Below are 13,811 nucleotides of genomic sequence, written 5' to 3' on the forward strand. Positions count from 1 at the left end.
GGGGGGTGGGAGGGAGGGCAGGGTGGGTGATGGGTATTGAGGAGGGCACCTTTTGGGATGAGCACTGGGTGTTGTATGGAAACCAATTTGACAGTAAATTTCATATATTAAAAAATAAAAAAAAAAAAAAATTAAAAAAAAAAAAAAAAAAGAGAAACGTCTTAGGAAGTTTAATATAGATTTGTCAAAATTTTAGTAACCATAACTATAGATAATGCTATTGTGATGGTCATTGTTAACTTTAAGCCCAAATGGTCAGTGTTAATTTTAGACTTACTAAACTAATGTAGAAATGTTTCACAGAGATGCAGAAGATAATTTTGTTCATTGTGTTATTCATTAGGAATTGCTTTTGCTAAAAAGTTAACAATGGACTATGTTATGAGTTTTAAGAACCACATACACTTCCACGGTTTCAACCACACAGTTAGTTAGATGCTTTACTCATGTGAGCTACAAACATGATTGTCTGCTCTGTGATGAGATTATGTGGCAATGGTGTATTGTTGAAGACATTTTGGCTTTAATTTGAAAGAAATCAACTCTTTTTTTATTTAAACATTTTTTTAATGTTTATTTTTGAGAGAGACACACACACACAGAAAGAGAGAGACAGAGCATGAGTGGGGGAGGGGCAGAAAGCGAGGGAGACACAGAATCAGAAGCAGGCTCCAGGCTCCGAGCTGTCAGCACAGAGGCTGATGCAGGGCTTGAACTCACGAACTGCGAGATCATGTCCTGAGCCAAAGTTGGATGCTTAACCGACTGAGCCACCCAGGCATCCCAGAAATCAACTTTTTACCACCCATGATAAAATCCCAACTCAATTCCTATAGAAAGATTGGATCAAAGACAGTTTTTTCAGTTGATATTATGACTTATGTAAACACAAATGTTTGATTGTCATTGATCATTCCTTGTGAAATTACGTCTTTGGAAAACTCATTTGGCAAGAGCAATCTGGCCCCTTTCCTATACCATGGTCATTTTCTAAACATGAAAATGATGGCCTAAACTACATTCTTGCAATTATAGATTTGAAGGTTCAGTTCAAAAGAAAACAAAAAAACCACTGTTTTCAAACTATAAGATAGTGAACTAACCTTGTTCAGCTACCTTTTTCAATGAATACTACTTGTGTAGTTGAAGAACTACAAATGGAACGTGTAAGCCATATGGCACTAAGGTACTCAAAACTAAATATGAGTACATTGAAATAGCATATCTACATATATCTCAGGAATAGATACCCTAAAATATAAACCCTTTTTTAAAACAAAGATTCTATTCATTGTTGAAAGTTCCTCCATTTAGGAACAGCTGTTTTTTTATTTAATTTTTTAATTTTTATTTTTGTTTTAAGTAGGCTCCATGCCCAGCATGGGGCTTGAACTCACAACCCTGAGTTCAAGGGTCACATGCTCTACTGACTGAGCCAGACAGACGCCCCTGGAACAGCTATTTTTAAAATAAAACTAAATATTTTTCCAGTTAAAGGCATATTGCAATGCTGAATGAAAGACTTGACATTGGCCTTTGGACCAGAGAAGAGGTGTCAGGTTTTTGGCCCTCTGTGGAAGGTGAAAAAGAGAAATTTGATAATGAAATATTTCCATTTTATTTTTTATTTTGTGACACCCATTTATTCATGGAGGGAAGGTATAGATTGTTTTCTCAGGCAAGCCTGAGAATCATTGTGAGGGAGAGAGTGGGGGCAAGGCCCAAAGAACTCACCTGTTTGGAGGTTTCAGCAAGGATCTAAAAGTGTTTCCTGATCCCTGGCACGCAGGACTCTGTGGCCTGTGACTTGTGTTGTAAAGGTTTAGAGAAACAGGGTTGGAAGGCAGAGAGGGGATAGAAGGCAGACCCTTAATTTATATTTTCAATTTATAAGTTTCAATGAAATATTTAACCTCAGGTGTTATATGTGTTGGTATCATGTTAAATGCTTATAGAAATTCAGTAATAAAGTTTAATTGTAGTATTTCTGAACGGTTGATTTTTCCTGTACCCAGCTTACTTTATTCATTTACTCAAATACCCTATAGGCATTTGAGCTCATAACCCTAATTAGGTAAAATAATTCGTGTAAGAGTAGTAAGTGCAGTGCCTAGCACACAGTAAGTTTTCAGTAAGCTTAACTATTTTATTAAGCTGAAATATTAGTACCTAAGCATGGCACTAATAGTTTTTAATATGTAAGATAGGGCTTATTACTGTTAAAACTGCAGCTGATTTAGGGTCAGTAATGCTGAGGGCCGGGTAGGCAAAGTGCAGGTGGAAAGGTTTTGTCTAATAGATCAAAGGAGAAGCTCTTGTGTATAATGTAAATGAAATGAGTTCTTTACTTTTTGAGTGTACAATGTGGTCATGGTCTTATTGCCTAGAATAGATTGGAGTTTTTTTCCTCTTGAGATTTTTGAGGTGCATCTTCACTATTTTAATGAGTATTAGCTGTAATATTGTTTGCCCCTCCCCAGCTCACCCCCACAAAAGTAAAGCACCTTTGGAAAGGGAAAACAATGTGTATTAAAAAACCCTTTGGTGATATGGATTGTATTTGGTTTCTAGGCTTGAAAAGATGTAGGCTTGAAAACAGGTAATGAGAATGTTGTACATGTTCATAAAACTAACGAGAAGAATGAACTAATTCAAAATCCTAGAAATTATTGAATGTGATGCAAAACTAAAAGCTATACAACTATTAATCTACATATAGTATGTTATAGCTTAATAAATTTAAAATATTGGATCTTTTTGAACATTTTTTTAAAAATGTATAAAAACTAAATATTGCTCCCAGAAGTATATTGCATTGCATATTGGTGCAAATTAAATTTGGGAATGTATTGGGAGTTTTGTTATTAAACTACACCTCCAGGGTAGCAGGAATACCACACCTACTAGGATGAAATAAGTTAGCATATGTAATAGTAATAATAGTTGTTTATTTCATGGTTAGTTATGCACTGTTTTTTTTTAAGTTTTTTAATATTTATTTTTGAGAGAGAAAGCGTGAGTGGGGGAAGGGCAGAGAGAGAGGCAGACACAGAATCCGAAGCAACTCCAGGCTCTGAGCTGTCAGCACAGAGCCTGACAGGGGGGGCTCGAACTCACGAACTGTGAGATCATGACCTGAGCTGAAGTCGGATGCTCAACCGATTGAACCACCCACGCGCCCCTGTGTACTGTTTTAAGTACCTCATATTTATCATCTCATTTTAATCCTTTGGTCAGTCTTCGATGGTAGTAGGTGTTACCAGCATTTACAAATGAACTGAGAGTTAGAATATATTTTGCCTAAGATCACACAATGAAGAGGCAGAAAGAGGGTATGAACCCAGGTCTGTCTGACTTGCGTACCATGTTCTCTACTATAGTGCTGCCTTTGCTGGCCGGCAAATACATTAACTTAACGAAAAGTGTGTGTGTGTGTGTGTGTGTGTGTGTGTGTGTGTGTGTGTGTGTGTGTGTGTTGGGGAGGGAGAATTGGAAGGATGTAGTTGAGGGTAGCCTCAGTTGGATTTAAGGCTAATGTACCAAGGATTTGATTATTTTCATCAAGCAGATCATGTTAGGCTAGTAAGCAAAACTTCAAAGATTGAAAATTACTGCTTTTCCTGTCTTTGTTCTAGAAAAGTGAAAACAAACAAAAAGTACACTACATTACTGAGCAAGTTTAGTTGCTTTGTAGAAGTAGTTTAAAATATAATTTTAGGGGCACCTGGGTAGCTCAATTGGTTAAGCATCCAACTTCAGCACAGGTCATGATCTCGTGGTCCGTGGGTTCAAGCCCCACATTGGGCTCTGTGCTAACAGCTCAGAGCCTGGAGCCTGCTTCTGATTCTGTCTCCCTCTCTCTGTGTCCTTCCCCTGCTCATGTTCTTTTTCTCTCTCCCTTTCTGTCTTAAGAATAAATTAAAAAAAATTTTTTTAATATATAATTTTAAAAAGTGGGTAAGTTGTTAGAAAGCTGTTGACTTGTGTTTTCTTTTGCTTTCAGATCTAAAGCATGTATTCCTTATTTGAAAAAGAGTAAAATTGCCCATATCCTCAATCTCAGTCCACCACTGAACCTAAATCCATTGTGGTTCAAACAGCACTGTGGTAGGTGGTTGGTTGAGGGGATGGTTTGTTTGGTTAATTTGCTTTGTATTAAGTCAGTGTATCTATGATGTGATCAAAATTTGTACATAGTATTCAACATTAAAGTTTCTGTGCAATATTGGTAGCACTTTGGAAAGTAGATTCTTCATCTTTTATCTGTAATTTAAAACGTTGAGGTATAGTTTACATTCAATAAAATGCACAGATCTTAACGGCTCAGTTTGATGAGTTTTGACAAATGTGTATACACCTGCATAACCAATAGCCAAATCGGGATAAGGATTTCCATCATTCCAGAAAGCTCCCTCCAGTCTCAGTAGGTGTGTTTTTGTATATAACTTATTCTTCAATGAAGTTGGTTAAAAGCTATGAAGTACTTTCACTTTCACAGCAAATTAATGATTTGAGGTGTGTATGCTAACCTATAAGAATTATGTATAGGTGCTTCCTTTAATATAGTTGCATCAGATACTTAGTCCTTTTTTGTACATAATTTACTAAAATTTGGACAGGCAATTGGAATAGAAACTCCCAGTAAAACTGAAAGAAGTTCAGTTTTAATTGACTAGATTAAACAGATTTGCAACTTTTTGTTCTTGTTTCACTGGCAGTATAGCTGCAGAAATTGGTTATACTCACAAATTAGTCCATTAATTAAATCCTATTCTTTGTGGTTTCTTTCAGCTTACACCATTGCTAAGTATGGTATGTCTATGTGTGTGCTTGGAATGGCAGAAGAATTTAAGGGTGAAATTGCAGTCAATGCATTATGGCCTAAAACAGGTATGTACTTAAAAAAATATATCCATTTATTAGATTTTCATTTATTGTCCTTGACAGTTTTGAGATGCATCTTGGGTGGGTAGGTTGAGGTGGCAAACAAGTTAAACTTTTTATTATACATACAAGGCTCTTTTCAGTCACCTTCTACCTTTGACTTGGACTACATGACTGACTTTAAAGCCAGTTACTATGCTAGAGACATCGAACATTGGGACACTTGAAGAGTTTCATTAAAAAGAGGGGCACCCGGGTGGCTCAGTCAGTTCAGTGTCCCAACTCTTGATTTTGGCTCAGGTCATGATCCCAAGGTCATGGCTCAATCAGTAGAGCATGTGGCTCTTGATCTCAGGGTTCTTTTTTTTTTTTTTTTTTCAGGGTTCTAAGTTCAAGATCCACGTTAGTCATAGTTTACTTAAAAAAAAAAAAACAACTAAATGCAACAGCTACTTAGGAGATTGAATTATAGCATAAAAATGCTTTCTGGATCTACACAGAGATTGTGTTTTGAGTTAAAAAAAAAAACTGTAGTTGAAGGATTGAGTGGTCATTGTTAACACCTGAATAAGTAGCTTGGACGTTGAAGTGTAAGAGATATCTCAAAATGCAGAGCAAAAACACTCTGAAGAAAAAGAAAATAGACTCATGGGACTTCCCATGTAAATATCAGGAGCCCCAGAAGGAGAAAACAAATAGAGGAAAAACAATAATTTAACTAAAAATAGAAAATGGGTGTCTGGCTGGCTCAGTCAGAAGAGCATCTGACTCCTGATCTCAGGGTCATGAGTTCAAGCCCCATGTTGGGTATAGAGATTAAATAAATACATACATACATACATACATACATACATACATACATACAATTTAAAAAAAAAAGAAAAAGAAAACAATTCCCTTTAGCCAAAGACTTAAATGTGTCAGTTGAAAGGTTTACCAAGTGGGAGGCTGAATTTATGGGGGGGTGGGGGGGTGGTATAGACATCTGGGAGAATCTCTGAATTTCAAGGATAAAAAGAAAATCTTGCAAGCTTTCAGGCAAAATATGTTACTTACAAAGGAAAAAGATTGCATCAATACTAGAAGGCAGTGGAATAACATCGTGGATTACTGATAGGAAGGGACCCAGTCAAAATAACATTTATTGACAAGGGGAAGATATAGGAGCATGCAAGGATATCATATTTGAGAAAAATCTAGAAGTGCTGTTAACCAAACAGCAAATCGGTCATAGTCAAGACTTTTCAACATAGAGGGAAATGGAGTGGAGAGGAAATAATGGCAAGCAAAAAACCCTGTAATGCGTATGGTTAAATGTAAATGAGGTGTGGTAGAATGACCAAGAATATGAAATATAGGGTATCAAATAAGAACTCTTGGTATAGAAGACATGCATAAGAGAAAACTTTAAGATTAGTCTCTGGGCAAAAGCACTAAACTGTCTTTTTAAAGCTTAGAAGTCAGGAAAGGACGAAATATGAAAGTAATTGAATTCTGAAGGGCTATATAAGCATTGGAAGATTGGGGAGGGAAAAGTATTCCGACAGTCTCATCTTGTGGCAGCCACAATACTAGATGGTATGCTTTTTAAAAATTATATTTTCTTTTTGGGGCTAGGGTATGGAAATGCTTTAGGCTCTTAAAGTTACAGATAACTACCTACCTTCTCTTTTAATTAATTTTTAATTTTAATTCCAATACAGTTACATAGTTATATTAGTTTCAGGTGTACAATATAGTGATTCAGCAATTCCATACATTACTCAGTGTTCATTACCATAAGTGTACTCTTAATCCCCTTCCCCTGTTTCACCTGTCTCCCCACCTACCTCATTTCTGGTGACCATTAGTTCTCCATAGTTAAGAGTCTGTTTCTTGGTTTGTCTCTTCTCTTTTCTTTCTCCTTTGCTCATTTGTTTTGTTTCTTAAATTCCACATATGAGTGAGATCCTGTGGTATTTGTCTTTTCTCTGACTGACTTATATCACTTTAGTTTTATACTCTCTAGCTCTATCCAGGTGTCTCAGGTACTTTCTCTGCAGTTGGTTTATTCACATCAGGATATAAACAGGTTTCACATAGGGGCACCCAGGTGGCTCAGTCAGTTGAGTGTCCGACTCTTAATGTCAGCTCAGAACATGATCCCATGACTGTGGGACCAAGCCCTGCATCAGGCTCTGCACTGAGCGTGGAGCCTGTTTAAGATTCTTTTTCTCTCCCTCTCCCTCTCTTTCTCTCTCTCCCTTTCCCCTTTTGCCCCTCTCCCCCGCTTGCCCTTTCTCTCTAAAAAAAAAAAAAAAAAAAAGTTAACATATTACATTTGTGTGATATTTTTTCATTTAGAGTAGTTACACTTAATTTTTTTTCCTCATCACTGATTTCTTGAAAAACCAGGTCATTTATAGAATTTCCAAAATCCTGTATTTTCCTGATTCTTCCCACTGTGTCTTTTTTTTTTTTTTTTTTAATTTTTTAAATTTAATTTTGAGAGAGAGAGAGAGAGAGAGAGAATGCATGTGAGCACGTGAGCTGGGGAGGGGCAGAGAGGCGGGGGGGGGGGGGGCGGGGGGAGACAGAGGATCCCAAGCCAACTTTGCCCTGATAGCAGGAGTCCAACGCAGGGCCTGAACCCATGAACCGTGAGAGCATGACCTGAGCTGAAGTCAGACGTTCAACCGACTGAACCACCTAGGTACCCCTCCCATTGTGTCTTTTAACATGTTTCTTTATTCTCTAAGGACCTTTATATTGTTTATTCCTATTCTTCTTCCTTCTGAAATTATTTTGTATATTCATTTATTGCTCAACAAATATCTGTTGGACAGTTACCATGTGGCAGACCTTGTGCCAGGGTACTGTGCCTACTTCTTTGACCTTTCACCTAATAGATGACTAGTTCGGTAAGAGTTGACCATGAAAAGCACATTTAATCCAGCATTTTTGCAAAGTATTGCAGCCCTAGCGGTACTTTTGAACTGAATTGCCACATATAACATGTGAAACATACCCAGAGTTCTAGCTTAAGGACAATTGAGAGATTTCTTTTTATCTTTATTCCCATCTGCTGAGTGAAGGGATTTCCTCAGCCTCAAGAAGTAGTGGAAGGGCCAGTGGCCTGTGGTGTTGAAGCTTAGGAAATGGGGCTGTAGGTAAGAATGTATGGAGCCCGAGGGCGTGTTGCTGATACAATTTCTAGGAAAATTTAGCTGTTGCAAGCACCTCTATAGTTACCACCTTGCTTTTCTTCTGAGGGCTCCAAGAATCAATTTTTTAAAATTCCTTTCTTCTGTTTGACCGAGATTCCTTTCTTCCCTGGCCCACTGTGGGATCGGAACCGTGTTTCGTTGCTTCTTAATTTCCCTGATGTTTCTGAAGCAGATACAGTTCTTTTAAGATTTTTCTGGAGAGTGATATTCTTTGCAGTGAGGCAAAAGGTGAGAGTGAATGAGTGCTTCTATAGCATTTTTCAAACTGCATGTCAGGACTCATTGGTGAATCATGAAATCAATTTCGTGGCTTGTAAAATTGAGTTAGAAGGTAGCAGCCAGAATTTCATTGTTTTGTTTTACTTCTAATGGAATAAAAAAGAAAATATTGCAGGTAGTTAGTCGGTACTATTTCATATTTGAATGAATATGTGTGTGAGTGTGTGTGTATGTATGTATTATGTATTACTAGTCATGTAGGTAAAAAGTGTTACTTATTGTGGATCACACTGAAAAACTTTAAAAGCTCACACTTTGTGGTGCTTTTCTTTTTCACCTTCTTTTCCTTCTCTCATCCTTTCTCAGCCTCCCCCCACTTCAGTCGTTGCTGTTATTGGTAGATAGTGAGGGTCAGGCAGTTAATTAGAAAGGGCTCGCTATGATAACAAAGTCCTAATGTAGTATTTTCCCTTTTTTGTACCTCTATTATGTTACTTGTCATTTTCTATTCATTCATCTTCTGAACATTTATATATGCCAGGTACAATTCTCTGCACTCTTTATTCGTTACACATCTGAAGATGATTTATGAAGTGTCCACTTGTGTACGAGGCATTAAGGGGAATGAAGATGCCTGTGATAACAGGCCATACTCTTGGAGTTTACTGTTTAGGGTACCATTGTCTAAACTTTGTCCTTCCCTTCTCCCCTCCACTCTGCTCACCTTTAGGTCTTTGGAATCATGGGGTAACAAAGTTAGAAAAAGCCTAGTCTGACTCTAAGAATTTTAGATTTTATTTGTACAACAGATAATTTTTGGATACCCGTTATGTCCAAGCTCTGTTTGAGTTGTTTAAGACACATCAGAGAACAAAACAGACAAGAAGCTCTGTCCTTTTGGAGCTTGCAGTTTAATTGGGAGAGATACAATAGACAGTTAACATAAAGAAGAGTCAAGTATATAGCATGCTAGAAGGTGATAATGCTATGTAAAAAAATAGAACAAAGTAAGGGGGATTGGGAGTCTCAGATGTTGGGAGGGTAGATTGCAATTTTAAATAGAGTAGAAGGGTTTATATTTTTCGAGAAGGTGACGTTTGAGCATAGACTTGAAGAGGGTGCTGGAGTTAGCCTCAGGAATGTGTTAGCTACAGGGTACCTGAGAGAAGCATTGAAGGCAGAGGAAATAGCCAGGGGAAAGGTCCTAAGAGGTGAGCATGCCTGGCATGATGAAAGAGCAGAGAGAAGGCCAGTGTGGCCAGAGTGAGGGGAGAGCAGTCGAAAATGAGATCGTGTCCATAAGGAAATGGGGATCAGATGTTGTAGGTCCTTGCCAAGACTTGGGTTTTTACTCTGAGTGAAATGGGCAGCTTTTGCAGGGCTTTGAGTAGAGAGGGACCTGATCATACCTGAATTTTTTAAAGGATCTAAAGAATAGATTCTTGGGTAAAGGGAGAAACAGGGAGAGCAGTTCAGAGACTACTGCAGTATACATGTTGGTAGCTGTGACTGGGGTGATAGCAGTAAAGGTGATGGAGAGTGGTCACATCCTGCTGTATTTTTTAATTTTTATTTTTTAATGTTTATTTATTTTTGAGAGAGAAACAGAGCATGAGTGGGATATGGGCAGAGAGAGGGAGACACAGAATCTGAAGCAGGTTCCAGGCTCTGACGCAGGACTCAAATTCACAAACCGTGAGATCATGACCTGAGCCGAAGTCGGATGCTCAACCGACTGAGCCATCCAGGTGCCCCTATTTTGAAGGTGGAACCAACAGACAGGGAAAGCTGCAGATGGGGCAGGTTAGGGAGCAAGGTTAGGAATTCATCTGGGGGCATTGTGCTCATGCATCCGTATGGAGATGGTCAGTAGATGGTTGGATTTGTAAGTGTGGGTGTCAGGAGAGAGGTCCAGCAATTGGAGATAGCAATTTGTGGGCTATCAAATGTAAATGCTACATAAGAAGAGAAAGGACCATTAGCCATTGCAGCATTCAGAGATTAGGAAGGAGAAGAACCATATAGGAGAGAAAGGTAGGAAGAAAACGAAAGAGTGTGATATCCTGGAAGCCAATTGAAGAAAGTGTTTTAAGGGAAGAAGGGGAGAGATTCATTATGTTAAATGCTGCTAGCAGTTGTTATAAGATGGGGACCGACCACTGGATTTAGTAGTCTGTACATCTCCTTCACATCACTAACAACATTAGTAATTAAACTCTTGATGTTATTTAAAAAATTTTTTAAATATTTATTTATTTATTTTTGAGAGAGAGGGAGAGCACACGCAGCAGAGGTGCAGAGAGAGAGAGAGGGAGACACAGAATCTGAACAGGCTCCAAGCTCTGAGCTGTGAGCACAGAACCCGATGTGGGGTTCGAACTCACAAACTGCAAGATCATGACCTGAGCCAAAGTCAGACAGTTAATCAACTGAGCCATCCAGGCACCCCTGAACTCTTGATTTTATAACTTGGTTGTTTAATGTCTTTCTTGCTAGAATGAAAGTTTCTAAAAGGTAGAGACAGAATCTGCTTTGCTCATTTTACTGTAGTCATGGTAGACATTCAGTAAATATTTGATGAGTTAATGAATGTACAGTATGATTACCTTCTGCCTAGCTCCAAACAGAATACTGCATGACAGAGAATGTGGAGGTCGCCACCAGGATTGGCAAGAGAAATCAGCTCACTGCCAACATCTTTGTTTTAGGTCTGAGATGTTCATTTTAGAAGTTTTACCAGACAACTTAGAACCATTGGTATTATTTTTTTTAGCCTAGACTTGATGGCACAGTAAGTTGAATTTACAGTCATGTACCTTGTGATATGTGGCATGATGGGATTGTGTACAGGATACTTTTGAAAGAGAGCAGGAGGGCCACGTAGCTCACGTTTAAAGGTCAGGAAAAGAGGTGTTCTAATAGAAGTAATCGATCGAAATAGGACCTCAGGGGGATGTTGGAATTAGCAAGAAGGAACATTGGGCAAGGCATTCCTAGCAGAGGGAACAACCAAGGCCATGGTATGGGAAAATACCGTGTGTTTGGTGGAACTGTCAAGGAATTTGATAATGGTGTATATGTGATAGGCTCTGAGCTTTTTATTTCCCACTGGACTTGGGCAGTTGTCTTGATTGTTGGGTAGGTGTGAGGTGGTGGGGGGAGGAGCTTGAGCTAAGCCCCAGGTCTTGATTGCCAAATTTAGGGGCTTGAATTCTAACTTGTATTCAATAGAGAGCCACTTTAGAATTTGAGAAGCAGGAGAGCAGAGGGAAAATAGGAGCAGTAGAGTGATGTGATTGCTGATGAGGTTTAAGAAGTTTAATTTGGCATCTGAATGTAGGATGGCTTGTAAGATTATGGAGAGAGGAGGCTGGAAAGCTAGCTAGGATGTTGCATTATTCATAACTGAGGCAATAAAAATGGATTCGAGAGGGTGTCCAGGCTCCTGGCTGTTTGTGAGGCCTCTATTTCAAAAACATGGTTTCTCTTCCTAGACTGTGTAGAGCGGCTCTCTATGCTTGCTGGAACCAGAAGTAATCTCTCAGCATTATTCCCTTCAAGGAAAAGGAGATTTATGACACTTAATGGAAGAGATACAGTGTAACATACATTGTCTACAATGTATGTGTCCTGGTCCACTCTTTGTCCTCTCTGGCTCACTGTTTCTTCTCTGAACCGGCTACAATCCCCCTTCTGGGTTTAGAACTTTTCACCCCACTGAATTCAACACATCCAGAGAAGGGATCAGAGGATAGCCCTGAGTGGTTGAACAACATGAGGATCTCAAGCCCCAACTAGGTCACCTTCAGAAGTTTGTCTTTTTACAAGACTTAGTTCATAGTTTCTGTTGAAGTGGAGGGTTGGGAAGGCAGGAGGGAGAAGAGCTGCCATTCAAAATGCCTGCTGCCTCTGACCTCTTGGCTGGTCAGAACAAGTGTGGTGGAAGAGGGAGGTCCACTTCGGGAAGGATTGCATGTGGGCTGGGGTGAGGAGTCTGGGCATCCAGCCACCGATCTTGGTACTGGAAGCCGAGTGGAAGATAACAGATGTATCACAGAGCAGCTGCAGGCCTCTGCCACCTGGACCACCCTACATACAGGTGTGGTAACTCCGCTAACCACGGAGGTCAGGGTAATGAAGTGGCAGCTGGCCTCTCTGGTCCTAGAAACCGAAACTAGTTTCCTTGTTTTTTCAGGGGCTTGCTTACCAACTTGTTTAAATAGCAGTTTATATATATTTCATTGATTCTGAGATGCCCGTGTTTTCATATTTTTACATCTTTGATATCAGGCTGCTCTTACTATTAATGTTGTACAATAGGTTGTTGGCAGGTGGTTTGTTTCTTAGCGGAACACTTTATAATCAGTGGTATCTTTGGTTCAGTGAGTACCCAAAGAATATGTGTGTGTGTTTGGTGGCTAGCAGGTGTTTCAGAGGTGAGACAAACTTTCTTTCCAGAGAAGGAGTCAAAGGCAATGCTGATATTTTAAGTCTGATATGTACTCTATATGTTTATGTGAAAGGAAATCTTTGGTTGATACGAAGACTTGTTACTGTGTGTTTTAAATGGAGCATCAGTTGGAAGCTATTAGATTTTTTTAAAATTATTCCTTAATAATACTTAAGTTTTAGGCTCACCTTTAGGATTCTTGTAATCCAAGGCATATCAGCTTTCGTTAAAACTTTTGCTTTTTTTCTTTCCCAGGAATCATCAGTGAATTTCATTTGTTGTATCCTATTGTTAACCTGTTTCTATTGTTGTCAGTCTTATGACCTATTAGGTCAGCCTACGACATTGCAAAACCTTTGCTGAGAATAACTCTGGCTTATTTCCTGATTGTGAGTGTATGTGCCTTTGTATCTTCCTTAGAAAGATTACTGAAGTAAACATAGGTTGCTTGGAGAAATCATTCATTGTTCTTATGTGGTGTGCAGGTCTATACATATGAACACACACAACACATGTATACATCCATGACATACTCTTAATTAAAGCTTTTAAGAATTCTTATACCATTCGGGGCGCCTGGGTGACGCAGTCGGTTAAGCGTCCGACTTCAGCCAGGTCACGATCTCGCGGTCCGTGAGTTCGAGCCCCGCATCGGGCTCTGGGCTGATGGCTCGGAGCCTGGAGCCTGTTTCCGATTCTGTGTCTCCCTCTCTCTCTGACCCTTCCCCGTTCATGCTCTGTCTCTCTCTGTCCCAAAATAAATAAAAAACGTTGAAAAAAAAAATTTTTTTTTTAAAAAATAAAAAAAAAAGAATTCTTATACCATTCATATAGTCTACATTGAGACTAGAGTATATACATATGCATATAGACTTAAGGCGCACCGTATTGAAAAAATTTATTTATTTTTACATTATCTCTACACCCAACATGAGGCTTGAACTCATGACCTAAAGATCAAAAGTCATGTGGTTTCCAGATAGAGCCAGCCAGACACCCCTATATTGAAATATTTTTATTTTTATTTCTTTATTAAAAAAAATTTTTTTTTA

At 38.8% G+C, this 13,811-nt stretch overlaps 1 protein-coding gene across 2 annotated transcripts in view; it reads left to right on the forward strand.

Moving 5' to 3' along the window:
- The window catches only part of HSDL2 (hydroxysteroid dehydrogenase like 2), a 69,197-nt gene that overhangs the window by 20,901 nt on the left and 34,485 nt on the right, over positions 1-13,811 (forward strand). For both annotated transcript variants that reach the window (XM_078436578.2, XM_078436577.2), the window contains exons 5-6: positions 4,004-4,107; positions 4,792-4,890. In XM_078436578.2, the coding sequence (XP_078292704.1) occupies positions 4,004-4,107; positions 4,792-4,890 (203 nt within the window). The remainder of the gene's footprint in view (positions 1-4,003; positions 4,108-4,791; positions 4,891-13,811) is intronic.

This window comes from Panthera onca, chromosome D4 (assembly GCF_046562875.1).
Source record: "Panthera onca isolate mPanOnc1 chromosome D4, mPanOnc1 haplotype 2, whole genome shotgun sequence".
NCBI lineage: Eukaryota > Metazoa > Chordata > Mammalia > Carnivora > Felidae > Panthera > Panthera onca.